We start from the raw sequence: 17,475 nt of genomic DNA on the forward strand, positions 1-17,475 counted from the left end.
ACCCTGGTAAACTTTTTAATTCATGCCCTATAACTAATGGGTTAAGATCATGGATGAACACCTTTATATTTAACATGCATATGTTTGAGAGTGTGAATGTGCCTCAAAATTAAATACTTACTGTTCATGTGTATGATAAATGTTGCTATAATAGCATTTCTGAAATTGACAATTTTACTAAATGGAAAGCACATTTAGACTGCACATGGGAGACAGATATTGTCTTCTTTGAGGAATAACCGTTATGGAACTTTACAATCAATAGATCCAGACTTTCTGTCTCTGCAGGCAATTGGAAATAGTCTTAATATTATGTACCATAGTGTTCTTCCTGTATTGATATTGCAATGTCTAAATGATCCAGTGAGGACCTTGGAATTAATCTTCTGTTGTTTACTACTAAAAAGTGGTTATTTTAAAATTTGTTGCCTTTATTTTGAACCTGCCCTTTCTATTTAACAGATTAACCCCTTAACGCCGAAGCCACTTTTCACCTTCTTGACACCACCCATTTTTTCAAATCTGCCCTGTGTCACTATAAGTGGTTATAACTTTGAAACGCTTTAACATATCCAAGTGATTTCAAAATTGTTTTCTCCTGACACTTTGTACTTCATGTTAGTTGAAAAATTTTGGTTTTATGTTTAATATTTGGAGAAAATTTGGAAAAATTCTTGATTTTCGAACTTCAAAATGTTCTACTTTTTCCATACACAGTCATTACCGCAAAAATACTTAATAACTAACATTCACTAAATGTCTTCTTTATGTGGACATGTTTTTTTATGCATACTCTTATATTGACGTAATATTACTGGATTTTGCGGGAACGCACCTCGCGCAATGCAGTACTATTACGTCAAATGTCGGGAAGGGGTTAAACATTGTACTCCAATAAATTTATACTATTTATTTTAAGATAGTATATGGAAACCCTTTGTACAATGCAGTAAAACATAATAATAATCATCTTTATTAATATAGAAAGTCACTGGTGTTCTGAAGGCAAGGGTGATATCAGATGTAGAAGTACTGTACATAGTTGAGTATAATCAGCTTAGAGATGATACTGGAAACCAAAACTGCTTATGGTTTGTCTGATGGGGGCAGTATAGAGGGAAAAAGAGTAGAAGACCTAGGACTGAGCCCTGAGGAACCCTGATAAAGAGAGACAGAAGAGAAGATAAAGATCCAGAAAAAGAAACTCTGAAAGTGCAGTCAGAGACATAGTAAGAAAACCAAGAGAGCACAATGTCCTTCAGGCCAATGGAGTGTGCATCCTGAGGAGGAGCTGGTGGTCCACAGTATCAAACGCTGCAGAGAGATCCAGAAGAATGGAAAACTACCAAAACAACTTGTTGCTTTCTACACTTTTTTGATGTGAGGGACTGGCAAAGGTATAAGGTAGAGTCAAATGTCCCCGCATATGATGTACCCCAGGTTGAGGATCAGAATCGGAGTAGAATTGTTAATGTCTAGCTGGCCGACTCCTCTACCAGATTTGATCCCCTTCAAGTCCACTTGGTGTGGAGGTGGCATAATTAAGGAAATTCATGGTCATGCGCCAGGAATTCAACCAATTTATGCTTGTACATATATTTAATAATTGCTCTAAAGCGTAAGGCCATTTGTTCTTAATTTTTCTCAATGCGTTTCAAACAGCTTATTCACTTACTTAAAACATTGTGGCAAAGCTGTATGTCCACTGATAGACAACTGGGTAACAAAGCAGCTCCCATTATAGAAAGCATAACATTGCTACAGATGTCAGCAAAAGACTGTATACAAGAATCACAAAAGAATGTCACCAGGATGATGAAGTGAATATGGGTTGGGAATGATCCTCAGGGGATTCACTATCAATGGAATATCACAAGTTAACAGTGTACACAAATAGATATAATCATTCTAACAGAGCACTGATGGGCTGCCATGAAATACTCTCTTTACACAAAGCAGCAGTAGCTGCTGTTTATGCGACAGTGGGCCATACTTGGAAAGCATCAAATTCACTGTGTATAAAATACTCAGCCTCCCATCACATTGAAGAAGTTTGCAGTCTAACATATGTAGGTGGGAAAGTAGGATCTCGGGAATGTGAACTTGATCCAACACTGATCAGTAAGGCAGCAAACCCTCATTGTTCTTTGGATACCACACATAACTCGGCTCAAATAGGGATAAGCACTGTGTTTTGCATATAATGCAGCTTTTGTAATGAACTGCCCTGCAACTCACTAAAAACATGGCAGATTTACAAACAATACATGACAGACATTTTAGAAGGCAAACCTTCCCACGAGACACACCTGCCTTAAGTGTGTGAATGTGTGTATCTCAAGTAACATAACTAAAATCTGGAACTTCAGCATTTCTTTATGGAGATAGGAATGAGTCTAAGGATTGCTTTATATGGTCATACTACATGGCTTCATTATACAGACCAACAGATACTGTAACTTCCTAGTGTCAGAAGCCATCATAGTCGTACATCCACATTAATAAATGACAAACCAATAAAACATCATAAAACTATAGACTACAAACACTTTTTTTATGATATGTATATGGTTTCATTTAAACAGCAGTTCATGCTATTATGAATTATTATTACTAGTACCTGTGGCATCCCTGGAGGATCAAGCCAGATTTCATAGATGGCATCAACTGAAAGGCCACATCTATAATAGAGAAAAAAAGCACACTTCAGCATTTTCTACTGAGAGTCGGCTCACATTAAAGAGAACCCGTCATGCAAAATAACCCCCCTAAACTAAATATATTTTCATAAACAGCCATTAGAGAGCATTGCCTCTATCCCTTCATTGTCCCTCTACATGCCTGTAAACCTAAGCAATGAGATCCTAAAGCTGTATGCAAATGACCTGTGAAATGTCCAATGAGTCATTAGCATATTCAAGCTGTCCAGCTTATTCACGAGTGGGAGGCACAGCCACACCCCCAGTGCTTGACTGACAGCTATTCTGTTAAATATGGACATTTAAAGGGAAAGTACATAATATCACACAAGGAAATGACCATACCCAGTCCATCCAGCCAGTGAAACAGAAGTAACAGTCAAGGTAGACAATAATTTTTACTTACCCCGAGCACTCCTTGTCAATTCTGGTCACTGGCCGCCCGGACTCCTGCAGAGGTCACCTTGATGGTCAGATGTCTATTTTATTATGCCCACCCAGGGACACCAATGTAAGAGATTTTTTTTATCTAGGACTCAATACAGTCTTTCATGTTGTAAGGTGACTTTTTGAATTAGCCCTTTATAGCCAAAAATGGTACCAGGATGAGAGCACACACTAAAACCACATGCAGTATGCAACTTTATTAACACGCAGCCACATATATAAAACACAGCAGATTTGTTTCATAGGGACCTGAAAAGGTGATAAAACATTGAAATGCTATTGGCCATATCGAATATCTCCCAAAAAATTCACTTTCCCAAAACATATAGATGAACTTTACATATTATTTCTCACACACTAAAAGTCCTTGTGTTAGCTCTGCAAGTCACAACATGGCATTCAAACAGAGAAGCTGCAGAAAAGATAAGATGTCATGATTCAGTGGTCAATTTGATTCAAGATGGCGTCTGTAGAGGAATATATCTCTTACAATAATGTAGGTTAATCCCTACATTGAGGTCCACAGAGTAGTCTGATATGAAGCAGCAATGGGTGTATTTAGGTGTGTTCACATTTCAGTTTGCAGTGTTTAAAGGACACCTACCATTAGATTACCTGATGGTAGATGACTATTACGTATCTCCCTGTTCTGTCCCCGTGTGTCCCAAGCTTCATTTCTTATATCTTTGCATGGCTAGTTTTCTGTAAAAAATAAGTTTATAAGATATGCGGCTGGGGACGGCCCCAAGGGGAGTATAAATTAAATTACAGTGGAGCCAGATGGTGCTCTGCGATTTTCTCTGTTCAAATTCCAAAAGACTTCCATAAGTTTTATATTTTTGTCTCACATGGGCATATGAGGGCTGTTTTCTTGGGGTAAGAGTTGTATTTTCTAATGGGTCACTTTTAATCGTAAAAAAGAATAATGATTCATATTTATTTACTCTGTCCTGCGGCCAAATGGATTAAAATAGCTGTTTTGCCACCTTTTTTAATTAAAACTTTTATGCGGTTCACTATACAGTATAAAAAGCATGATAACATTATTCTGTAGGTATGTACAATTATGGGGACATTAAACATGTACAGGTTTTCTTATGTTTTGCTACTTTAGCAAATACCTCTTAAGGAAAACATATTTGCATACGTGTCGCCATATACAGGCGGTCCCCTACTTAAGAACACCTGACTTACATACGACCCCTAGCAACAAACGGACCACTGGATTTTGGTAATTTACAGTACTTTAGTCCTAGGCTACAATAAACAGCTTTAACAGTTATCAAAGGTGTCTGCAATGAATATTTATTGGTAATCCTGGAATCCAACATTTTTAAAATCCAATTGTCACAGAGACCAAAAAAGTTCTGTCTGGGATTACAATGATAAAATATACAGTTCCGACTTACATACAAATTGAACTTAAGAACAAACCTTCATACCCTATCTTGTATGTAACCTGGGGACTGCCTGTACGTCTAAATTTGGCTTAGTGAACTCCAAAATAAAGTTATGGCTTTTGGAAGGATGGCTTTTAGAGCACCCTTCTACCATGATCTACAAAACGTAATGCATAGCCAGAATCCGGAAACTACCATGAAAAACTACTTCTTATACTGAAGTCGAAGAACTTGCACATAATAAGGCAAATGGTTTTATTCTTATCCTATGCCAGTGATGGCAAACCTTTTAGACGCTGAGTGCCCAAACTACAACTAAAACCCACATATTTTTCGCAAAGTGCCAATGCGACAATTTAAGCAGTAACTTCTTAAGCCCTGCTCTGTCACATGTTTAAATTGAATAGGCACCTAAGGACACCAATGCAATAGAATGAAGGAGAAGAACTTTGTGGTTATGATTCTAGCTTTCTTCCAGGGTCCTGGGCTGCCTGGGACTGCAAGAGGCCTTGAGTCCTGTTTGATGAACTCTGTGCTGGGGTGATGGCGCAGGTGCCCATGTAGAGGGACCTGAGTGCCACCTCTGCCATCCGTGCCATAGGTTCGCCACCACTGTCCTATGCCTAAATGGCATAAAAATGCTTCCATTTGTTACAGTCTATTCAAATGTATACTTTATCATAACTGTTGAATACATTACAAATGTTTAACAGTCATCTAAAATATTTTGAGAAGTCTTTGGGTTAACCTATTAAAAACAGAGTACTTCACATACTTTTACTATCATAATATGATCAAAACAACTTAAAAAAGTGGTTTAATTCCACTGAATATGGAACATTCTCTTTTGCAGGAAATGATCGTTCATTCACTGTCTGAATATTATGGAAATAGAATTTCCACAAAAAGCAAGCAGTAAAATTTAAACCACAAATTCCTAAAGCTGGCAACAGACTACACATTGCTTGGCAACAGAATATCGGAAAATGGCTCTACCCAAGCATGGGTCTTGGTAAGTGGTTACAGAACACACAGTGTAAATATAATAGTATTAAAGCAAAGGCTAACTAAATGAGAACCAGGAGCTCTGTGTATGAAAGAATAAAGTATTTCAGTTTAGCAGATGGCACAATTTACTACTAATAGCTATATCAAATTTCAAAAACACAACTCAGGCCTTTTAATTTTAAATATATGTTCCATTACTACAAATGATTAATCAACGAATAATTTATTGGTTTTAATGAATATTCAAGATGTGGAAGAGGTTACTTTACACAATTAAATATGTTGTGTATACAGAGTTTGCTTCCTAAAAGAATATGGGACATTAGATAGAACCATATTCAGCTGAAAACTCACAAATATGTTTAATAAACATATCATGAATTAATCTACACAGGTGCCTACTTTGACTGTAGTATTCCTACTATAGTTTCTTGTTTGATGCCTTCATGGTCCTTGCAATTTTACTTGAATTTTGGTAACATAGTGGGGGACATGTATCTGTTTTTGCTTTTTTTTCTTTCTTTTTTTTGCAACTTTTTCTATTGTCTTTCAAGTATACCTTTGTCTGCACCTTGCGCCGTGTGCCTTGTGTATCATTATATTCCAGGCATTCAGTGTGAATTTTCACTTATGTATCTTTTTTTTTTGCTTTCCTTCTCAACTTTTTAGGTGCATAAAGCACCTTGACCAGGGCAGGTGCAGAGGAAGGACTTTTTTGACATGTAAATTGAAGTTAGTTGACAAGCTTTAAGGCTGGCATTCACATGGGGCGTTTACATTGCGTTTTTAAATGCATTGCAGAAAGGTGTGGGTTTTACATTTTACTATGCATTTGGCTTCTTAGAAGCAGTTTTTTCTTCATTGGTGGAAGTGTAAGCAGCTGTGAAAATGTTAACACAGCTGCTTACACTTTCAACAATAAAGAGAACCGATTTCAGCCAACCGAATGCATGGTAACATGTAAAACATGTGTTTGTATGATGCTTTGAAAAACGCATCCCATCGCCACGTTAGGGTGACCACACCCTAATATATCGTCATCTCCCTGGGATGTGACTAGAGTGCTTAAAAATGCAGGCATGGGGCTCAAATTGAAAAATTTACAGTAGTGTCCACACCTATACATAATCCTCTTACGTGGCTTCTGCCCGGGTTCATTTGAGACATTTGCAACAAAAACTATTAAAAAAAAGCCAAGTGTTACTCCTGCCAGGACAGTAAAACTAAACATGTACCACAAGAAAAAAAAGACCTGATCATACATAAGACACAAAAAAGACCTACCAAAACTCTCAATTATACACCAAAAAAAAAAAACTAATATACATGCCCCTCGTTGACTGCATTGTTATTGTTTCTATGTGCAGAAATGACACTTGGCTTGACAATTGAAATGTTTGCCTCCATTCACTTATGACTTCTGGCTTCTGTGAATTACCTTGTCAACAATTGTGAAGTCGTACAAGAATGAAGAACAGGCAAGCACTCTAAAATCACAGTAGAATGGTGTAGAATAAAGCTGATCAGATGCCATCCTAAAACCTTATATTATTATCTGATACAAAGTGACTGTAAAGAAAAAAAAGATTGAAGGATGTGGTGGGGAAAATATAAAGGACAAAATAAAAATAAATATATCTAATATATATAATGGGTCAAAATAATCTGAATGTGGTGTAAAGCCCTGATATAGGTGCAACTCCTGGCTGTCCCCCGCCTAGAGGGGTATTAAGTAAGGTGCAGCCAACTGTGGAGCGATGTGGCACAGAGCTTTTAAATCACGCAATGGAGCACAAGCTATAGCCTGCACTCATTCCAATGCAGACCTGGCTTAGAACTGCCCCACATATGCAGCATAGTCACTCCTCCTAATAAATACAGCGAGTGATGGGAGAACATCATACACTTGTGCACTTAGTGTCGTAATATGATCAATGTGCCCCAATTAATAAATTTGTTTAATCAATGTATTTTAATCAATAATTTACAATTTATTCAATAATAGGTGGTTTTTCCTTCGAAACCAAAAATGTAATAAAAGTGTCTATAATGAGGCTTACAAAATCAAGAGACAAAAACAAGGGGCAACATTTCAATAAAGATAGAAAATAAAACACTATTCTATGTGTGCTTATAAGCACATATAACACCAGGCACTCATTCTCTCCTCTCCACCCAAGCGGGCACATACATTACCTCTGGTGAGTACATCCACTCTATACACACTATATCCATTTACCTTTGGTATAGCAGCCTCCTCTTTCCCAGTCTCTGGTCTCTATTTTACCGGACCCCCTTTTCTTTATTACATTGGATATACAAACAGAGAGCCATCGCATCTCATTGATATATTGGCCACTTTATTCCGTTGATTATATAGACTGACTTTAACATACATACATACCAACCTATTATTTGTTTATACCTCCAGTTTTAGCAAATACAAAAACATTTTACAATTATTTATTTAATTAAAGGGGTTGTCCGAAATTAAACATTACTCTCACGATTCCCATTTAGCCTCTGCACCAGCTTCTGTATGTATACAGAGGTCGCTGTATACAAAAAGAAGCTGGCAATGATGTGTTGTGCCGTGGCTGAACGGAAGCACGGTTAGTGTCAGTTCTTCATTATTTTTACAACCCCACAAGCCCGTTTATTTCAAACATACTAGCTGTAGAACTAGTAGAAACTGTATATTTTATTGTAAATTAGTTAGCAACAACTGTATTTAAGTTAACCGGTTAAGGACCGGGCCCTTTCCTGTTTTTTCATGTCCATTTTTCACTCCCCACCTTCAAAAATCTATAACTTTTTTATTTTTACACGTAAAGAGCTGTGTGACGGCTTGTTTTCTGCGTAACAAATTGCACTTCATAATGATGGTATTAAATATTCCATGCCATGTACTCGGAAGTGGGAAAAAAATTCCAAATGCAATGAAAATGGTGAAAAAACGCATTTGCGCCATTTTCTTGTGGGCTTGGATATTACGTCTTTCACTGAGCGCCCCAAATGACATGTCTACTTTATTCTTTGGGTCGGTACGATTAAGGGGATACCAAATTTGTATAGGTTTTATAATGTTTTCATACATTTACAAAAATTAAAACCTCCTGTACAAAAATAATTTTTTTGATTTTGCCAACTTCTGGCGCTAATAACTTTTTTATACTTTGGTGTACGGAGCTGTGGGTGGTGTCATTTTTTGCGAAATTTGATAATATTTTCAATGATATCATTTTTAGGACTGTACGACCTTTTGATCACTTTTTATAGATTTTTTTAGATTTTTCAAAATGGCAAAAAAGTGCCATTTTCGACTTTGGGCGCTATTTTCCGTTACGGGGTTAAACGCATTGAAAAACCGTTATCATATTTTGATAGATCGGGCATTTTCGGACGCGTCGATACCTGATGTGTTTATGATTTTTACTGTTTATTTATATATATGTCAGTTCTAGGGAAAGGGGGGGTGATTTGAAATTTTAGGTTTTTTTATTATAATTTTTTTTTTTTAACTTTTTATTTATACTATTTTTCAGACTCCCTAGGGTACTTTAACCCTAGGTTGTCTGATCGATCCTATCATATACTGCCATACTACAGTATGGCAGTATATGGGGATTTTCTAACTCATTCATTACAGTGTGCTATCAGCACATTGTAATGAAGGGGTTAAAAACGAAATAGCCTCGGGTCTTCGGAAGACCCGAGGCTACCATGGAGACGGATCGCCGCCCCCCGATGACGTCAAGGGGAACGGCGATCCCAGGTAAGATGGCGGCGCCCATGCACCGCTATCTGTTTGAGGCTGCCGGCAGCTTTGCCGGCAGCCCACGCTGTAAAAACACCCGCGATCGGTGCTAGCACCGATTGCGGATGTTACCGGTAAGCCTTTGCTGCAATATGCAGCAAAGACTTACCGGCTATGGAGAGGGCTCAGCCCGTGAGCCCTCTCCATGCAGCGCGACACGACCGCCGCCGTGAATACACGGCGGGCGGTCGCGAACCGGTTAAAGTAGTCTACATAGATAATAAACAGTACATGTCAAAACCTTGACAAAAAATAACAATGAGATCTAGTAGACTAAAGATGAATTTTATAATTTTGGATAAAAAGGTGGATATTTTATATATTTTATATTTTTTGGATATAGGTGCTGCCAGAATCTGTCAGTAACTGCATTGCAAATACTATGTGACTACATCAATTCTTTGAAGCAAATACTTCATGTTTCCAGTCCCACTGGAAACTAAAATCACTTTTATTTTCAGCTGCTGTCATTAAATTAACAACTCATGTCAACTGTTTCTCCTGCAGCATCCGGTCATGAAAGAGCAAGACAGTGGTTCACATCTGTAAAACATCATCCTCCTTATAGAAAGCAATAGCTGGTGCCAAGCATTAAGCTACTCAAAATTGCTTTTCGACATTTTGAGAAATGAGAACTAACTTCTTATTTGGATTTTTATCAGCCCTATGTTATTTAAGGTAGTTTTTAAATAGCTTTGAAATATAAACATTTAAAGTTGACGCAATGGTTGCTTTAAGCCTCACACAGAAATATGTATACTGTGTAGTGTAGTGTAGGGTTTGCATCATTTTCTTAAGGTTTACACCTTCCGGACAAGGCCCTTCTTTGAAAAATCTGACATGTGTCAATTAATGTGGCTATAACTTTGGAATGTTTTGACATATCCAGGTGAGTTTGAGAATGTTTTCTTGTGATACTTTGTACTTCATGTTAGTTGAAAATTTGGGGCTATATGCCTTGCATCTCCTTATAAAAAAAACTGAAAAAAATAAGGAAATTTGTTGAAAATTCTTTATTTTTGGAATTAAAAATGTTCTGCTATTTAGACAGATTTCCGATTGTCAGCTTTACGTTGGAATGTTTCTTTATGCATTCTCTCATATTTGTACGTTGTTTAGAGGCTTAGAACTTTAGGTGTAATTTTTTACGTTTTCATGAAAATCTCCAACTCACATTTTGAGGGATCAGTTCAGAAACTAAACCATTCAATGTACATAAACCTACTTTTAAAAAGCTTATTGACCCTTTAAGTGTTTCACAAGGGTTAAAACAAAATGAAGGTGTAATTTTCTTGGCTAAATGAATACATTTTTTTAAAAAAATGTATAAATTCACAACGTTTGATTCTCATTTTCCCCTCAGTACGCCTATGCATACAACAGGGCTTAGAAGAGAAGCAGCGCCATTAAAGCAGATTTGCATTGTCACATTTTACAGGATATAAAGTTTTATTTTTTAATAGTGTGGACACAATTCACAAATATCATGCGCTCGATTTCCTGCATCTGTCGCTTCCCCGCTCATGTCTGCCAGAGTTCACCATCTTCTTCCCGTTGCATGTAAGTGCATTGGTTGCAACACAATTTGAATATATAATCCCGCGCTCAGTCCGAATCGGTCGGATCGACCAACAGTACGGCCCCCCCCATTTGAGTCGCATGAAAGCCGGCGCCCCTGCGCCAAAATCCGATCACGTACGACAAGATCCCCTTCTAAATAGCTGTCAAAGCGGTGCAAATCCAGAAAATTTCCAAAATCCTTCGAAAGTGCATTGCGGACCCTTAGTAAATAACTGCCCATATGTTCAAACCTATATAGACATCCTTCTGTTGTGTGCAGAACCATTATTAGAAGCTTGTACATGTAATTTAGCACACAGCTATGTCACCTCAATAGACATCCAATGAGAATACCAATAAGTACATATTTATAAGAATGTGTAAAAGAAATGTCATTGTTGTCCCTAGTAACCAATCAAAACACAGTTTGTATTTTGCTTTGGTAAAATGAATGTTTTGTTAGAATTGGTTGTTATGGGCAACAAGGAAAGTTCGACTTTCAGACAGCTTCATAAATTGGCCTCAAGTGATTTTTAAATATAACTAGTGCAGATGATAGAAAGTAAACTTTGTAATATACTTAATAAACATGAATGTTCTAGGTCCTTTTCCTCTGCCTTTTTTCCATACTTTACACCTTAATGACAGCCATATCTGGTTTTTACGGCTGCCATAAAGGGTATTCTTCGCCGCCATTGTACACATCAGAAGATGATTATGGGACATCGACTAATGCTGGGCTATGACTTCACAGGCCAGACACAGCACCAACACCCAGGATCAGAAAAAATCTGATCCCGGGTCTTTAACCCCTTACGCACCATGGTCAAGCATGACTTCGGCGTGTAAGTATGTCCCCCGTGGATTGGATCCCCCTGGTGAGCTTAATGGGGGATCCAATCCATCCTGCAGCAGTCCCGGGTCTGGCGAGTGACCTGAGGCTGCTGGTTTCTCTTCAGACTGGGTTCCACCTCCTGTTAGGACCTAGCTGAAACTGAGCATGCTCAGTTACTTACATTGTACACTGCAATACATGTGTATTGCAGTGTAAGGGCTTGGACAAGCGATCGGATGAATGCATATGCAAGCCCAAATCTAGAAAAATAAAAATATGTTAAAAAGTAAAAATCATTTTATAATAATAATTAAATAAAATGAAAGTCCCCTAATCAACCCAATTATGTATAAAATCCAAATAAAGTATATAAAAACACAAAAAAGTACATATTCGGTATCACCGTATTAATCTGTACAATAAATATAAATCAATATTGAACCTGCTCGATGAATGACGAAAAAAAAAACATGAAAAACTCCCTCAAAAAATGTTCTTAAAAATGATCAAAAAAAGTTACATGCCCTTATATAATACAACTGAAAGAACAATTCTTTTAACAAAAAATAAGCCCTTAAGCAGATCTGTCAATAGTTATACCCCTAAAAAGTTTTTCTTATATATTAGTTTTGCTCAGTAAAATTAAGCAAAGATAAGAAAAACGATATTAATTAGGTATCATCGCATTGCAATTTAAATTTTATAGCCTGTACAATGTGACAATACAAATCTGTTCTTAATAGCGCTGCTTTCATTCATTGACCGGCAGTGTGCCTAAACAGCTGTTTACCTCCCCATATGAGGTATCACTACACTTGGGAGAAATTGGGCATCAAACTTTGCAGAGCATTTCATCATTTTATTCATTATGAAAGTGTCATTTTTGGCCTAAATTAATATATTTTCCAAAACAATGCAAAAGTTTTAAATCGCACAATAGACTTATTAGAAGTTGTTTTACATACATTGAGGGGTGTAGATTCTATTGTGGGGTAATTACTATTATTTAGGCCAAAGTCACTGAGCTGAGTTGTCCCTCAAACTGAGTTTTTCAGGAAAATCTGCCTGGAAAGCAGAACATTTAAAACTTTGCAAATGAAGAATTTTCCCAAAAAGTTTAATTAAATTTTAATCTGTTTTTAGAATGAAACATAAAACGTATCATTTACATTATACAACTAACATGAAGTACAATATGTCTCAAAAACACCTGGATATGTTAAATCGTTCCGAAGTTATAACCAATTATTGTGATACGTCAGATTAGAAAAATTGAGTCTGGTCTTTAAGCTTAAAACAAGAGCCAAGGTGCTGTGGTTTAGTGTCTCAAGTCATATTGCATGGTATTATTGTATATTTATACACTCAACGGCCACTTTATTAGGTACACCATGCTAGTAACGGGTTGGACCCCCTTTTGCCTTCAGAGCTGCCTCAATTCTTCATGGCATAGATTCAACAAGGTGCTGGAAGCATTCCTCAGAGATTTTGGTCCATATTGACATGATGGCGTCACACAGTTGCCGCAGATTTGTCTGCTGCACATCCATGATGCGAATATCCCGTTCCACCACATGCCAAAGATGCTCGATTAGATTGAGATTAGATTGAGTACAGTGAACTCATTGTCATGTTCAAGAAACCAGTCTGAGATGATTCCAGCTTTATGACATGGTGCATTATCCTGCTGAAAGTAGCCATCAGATGTTGGGTACATTGTGGTCATAAAAGGGATGGACATGGTCAGCAACAATACTCAGGTAGGCTGTGGCGTTCCAACGATGCTCAATTGGTACCAAGGGGCCCAAAGAGTGCCAAGAAAATATTCCCCACACCATGACACCACGACGACCAGCCTGAACCGTTGATACAAGGCAGGATGGATCCATGCTTTCATGTTGTTGACGCCAAATTCTGACCCTACCATCCGAATGTTGCAGCAGAAATCGAGACTCATCAGACCAGGCAACGTTTTTCCAATCTTCTACTGTCCAATATCGATGAGCTTGTGCAAATTGTAGCCTCAGTTTCCTGTTCTTAACTGAAAGGAGTGGAACCCGGTGTGGTCTTCTGCTGCTGTAGCCCATCTGCCTCAAAGTTCGACGTACTGTGCGTTCAGAGATGCTCTTATGCCTACCTTGGTTGTAACGGGTGGCGATTTGAGTCACTGTTGCCTTTCTATCAGCTCGAACCAGTCTGCCCATTCTCCACTGACCTCTGGCATCAACAAGGCATATCCGCCCACAGAACTGCCGCTCACTGGATGTTTTTTCTTTTTCGGACCATTCTCTGTAAACCCTAGAGATGGTTGTGCGTGAAAATCCCAGTAGATCAGCAGTTTCTGAAATACTCAGACCAGCCCTTCTGGCACCAACAACCATGCCACGTTCAAAGGCACTCAAATCACCTTTCTTCCCCATACTGATGCTCGGTTTGAACTGCAGGAGATTGTCTTGACCATGTCTACATGCCTAAATGCACTGAGTTGCCGCCCTGTGATTGGTTGATTAGAAATTAAGTGTTAACGAGCAGTTGGACAGGTGTACCTAATAAAGTGGCCGGTGAGTGTATATATATATATATATATATATATATATATATATACACACGCATTACAGACCAAAAGTTTAAACACACCTTCTCATTCAAACAGTTTTCTGTATTTTCTGAGGTTTTCACATCACAGGTGTACCCTGTCAGGTATAATAAGTGGGATTTCTTGCCTTATAAATGGGGTTGGGACCATCAGTTGTGTAATAGTCCTACTGAATAGATTGTTACTATTTTTATTCCGAAAAATTGGGAAAACTTTGAAAGTGTCCCCAAGTGCAGTTGCTAAAACCATCAAGTGAGTCCTAGTAACCAGCCTCAGAAATGGCAGGATAACAGCAGCTCAGATTAGAGACCAGGTCAATGCCACACAGAGTTAGAGTTCTAGCAGCAGACACATCCCTACAACAACTGTTAAAAGGTGTGCAGCAGGCCTTCATGATAAAATAGCTGCTGGAACAACCACTGCTAAGGACAGTCAACAAGCAGAAGAGACTTGTTTGGGCTAGAATACAAGGAATGGACATTAGACCAGTGGAAATCTGTGCTTTTGTCTGATAAGTCCAAATTTAAGATCTTTGGTTCCCACCACCATGTCTTTGTGCGGCTCAGAAAAGGTGAACTAATGGACTGCCTGGCCCCACCATGAAGAATGGATGAAGATGGTGTGAGTGTGCTTTGCTGGTGACACTGTTGGGAATTTATTTAAAATTGAAGGCATACTGAACAAGAATAGTTCCCACAGCGTATTTCAGAGGCATGCTATTCCATTTGGTTTGCGATCAGTTGGACCATCATTTATTTTTCAACAGGACAATGACCCCAAACAAACCTCCAGGCTGTGTAAGGGCTATTTGACCAAGAAGGAGAGTGATGAGGTGCTACGCCAAATTACCTGACCTCCACACTCACCAGACATAAACCCAAATGAGATGGTTTGGGGTGAGCTGGACCGCAGAGTGAAGGCAAAAGGGTCAACAAGCGCTAAGCATCTCTGGGAACTCCTACAAGACTGTTGGAAGACCATTTCAAATGACTACCTTTTGAAGCTCATCAAGAAAACGCCATGAGTGTGCAAAGCAGTAATCAAAGCAAACGGTGGCTAATTTGAAAAAACTACAATATAAGACATATTTTCAGTTGTTTCACGCTTTTTTTTAAAGTATATAATTCCACATGTGTCAATTTATGCTTTGGATCTACAATCTAGAATTTTTATAGTCATGAAAATACAGAAAACTCTTTGAATGCAAAGGTGTGTCCAAACTTTTGCTCTGTTCTGTATAAATGTGATGTCACCGGGATCTCCAAAAGGGGAAAGGAAGCAAGTATGGCTGCTGGAGTCATGCATAATTATTAACCCCACGTGCTCTGTGTACGCCAGAGTGCTCAAGGCTAATTAGATGTGTTCCGGGATCATGGAGAAGACGCCCACAGGTAATTATAGTTAGCTCAATTTACTACAGGGGACACAGTATATTTAGCCTCCTTTCCTTGTCTGCATACGGTGTACAGATCTTCAGATACACTGCTCACTACAGGAGAAAGTGTTTACTATTATCACATGAACTATGCATTTCTGCATTTTATTTCAAATATAACGCTTCACAGATATAGTTTTGCTTTTAATGTGGCATTAAAGCCATTTTGCTATGCTATGGCATGTGTGTGCTCAGAACCCTCTCTGTGGGCATGCAGGGCATCCTCTTAACACAGAATCTGGAGAGAATATCCAAGGCCTCCTCCTGCAGTCCCAGGTAGATAAAAATATTCTGCACTGAGCACTATTTTAAAGCGACACATGTTGTGGTACTTGGACTGCAGAAATAGTGAGAAGGTGTGAACAAATTCAAAATATGATTGGAACTCATGCACTGGACGCTGTGATTCTTTCTGTTTGGGGGTCCAGGAGGTATGCTACAGAGGAAATGATAATCAAAATTGCAAATCCTTCTTTTAATTGTATTGGTGTCCTCAGGAAAGATGTGGCAGAGCAGGGAGCAATATGATAGCAATAAGTTACTGCTTAAATTGCTATGTTGGCCCTTTGCATTAAATAAATGGGTTTTGGGTCGCATTGTGGACACTCATTCTCACCAGCACTGTTCTCCATTTAACTGTATGCACATTTATAAATGCTTTGAGGCTAATGTGTTTTATATGGAATTAAAAAAAAACATTCACCCATTGCCTTCCCTTTCATGTAACCTCATTAGAAGAGTGTGATATCTCTTTGTTAATTCTGATGTGCCCCCTCCCTTTCCTTTTACTCAGTGCACACCCATCCACACATACATATTTTTTGTATGGTGAATATATGCTGTATATATACCTGGTTCCCCTTCCCCTTTTTTACTTCTGTTCCCTTTATAAATACAAAATTCACAAAAGAAAAAAAAGTTACAACTCTATATAAAACTTACTTTGAATGTTCAGGAATCGTTTCCAATAACATATACAAAAAATCCTGAAAGAAAGAAAATAAAATATTATTTAGGTCCACAATTATATAATAGTATAAACAGATTTAAATAATGCAATAAATCAAAGGTCTATTAAACCAGCTGCTTTATTTACCATTCTAGAAAGTCATAGGATCTCTGTGTGTGTTAACATAGGTACTACCTATACAATTACTATTACAATTACTACCTATAAATTACAATTTACTTATGTAATTTAATTGAAATGAAATCTCTGTACCTGAGCAAGTAGAAATAACTGCTGTCGATTTTAAAGGAAATCCACCATGAGGAATCTATCAGAAGTAGATCTGTTGGTAGATTCTTCCTCCCTGCCTAATCTGTATTTTTTAATATATTTTATTTTGACAAATTTAACAGAATAAACTGACAATACAAAGTTATAAAAACATTTGTGCCTACATTATTCCACCATAAGTATCAAAAAAATCTGCATTTAGAATAAGAGGAGGTCTTAAACATTTTATATTCAATCTTTCTCTATTGCCCCTTTTATCACAATGATGGGCACATGTGTAAAATTACATTCTCATATTACATAAAAAAAAAAATTATCAGCCCTTCCTTTTTCCCTTACCCCGCCCACACACAACCCCCCCCAAAAAAAATCCTGCCTAATCCCCCTCTCCGCCGATCAACAACCCATCTCCTTCCTTCCCAATATCGCTTGTAAATC

At 37.9% G+C, this 17,475-nt stretch overlaps 1 protein-coding gene across 7 annotated transcripts in view; it reads right to left on the reverse strand.

The window, feature by feature from the left end:
* AOPEP (aminopeptidase O (putative)) overlaps positions 1-17,475 on the reverse strand; it is a 304,550-nt gene that overhangs the window by 101,789 nt on the left and 185,286 nt on the right. For 6 of the 7 annotated variants that reach the window (XM_072150843.1, XM_072150844.1, XM_072150841.1 and 3 more), the window contains 2 exons: positions 16,740-16,783; positions 2,621-2,681 (listed from right to left, as the gene is read on the reverse strand). In XM_072150843.1, coding sequence (XP_072006944.1) covers positions 2,621-2,681; positions 16,740-16,783 — 105 coding nt within the window. Of the gene's footprint in view, positions 1-2,620; positions 2,682-15,611; positions 15,852-16,739; positions 16,784-17,475 lie in introns of those variants that run through there. The other variant, XM_072150846.1, reaches the window with a different exon arrangement.

The sequence above is a fragment of the Engystomops pustulosus genome, chromosome 1 (genome assembly GCF_040894005.1).
Source record: "Engystomops pustulosus chromosome 1, aEngPut4.maternal, whole genome shotgun sequence".
NCBI lineage: Eukaryota > Metazoa > Chordata > Amphibia > Anura > Leptodactylidae > Engystomops > Engystomops pustulosus.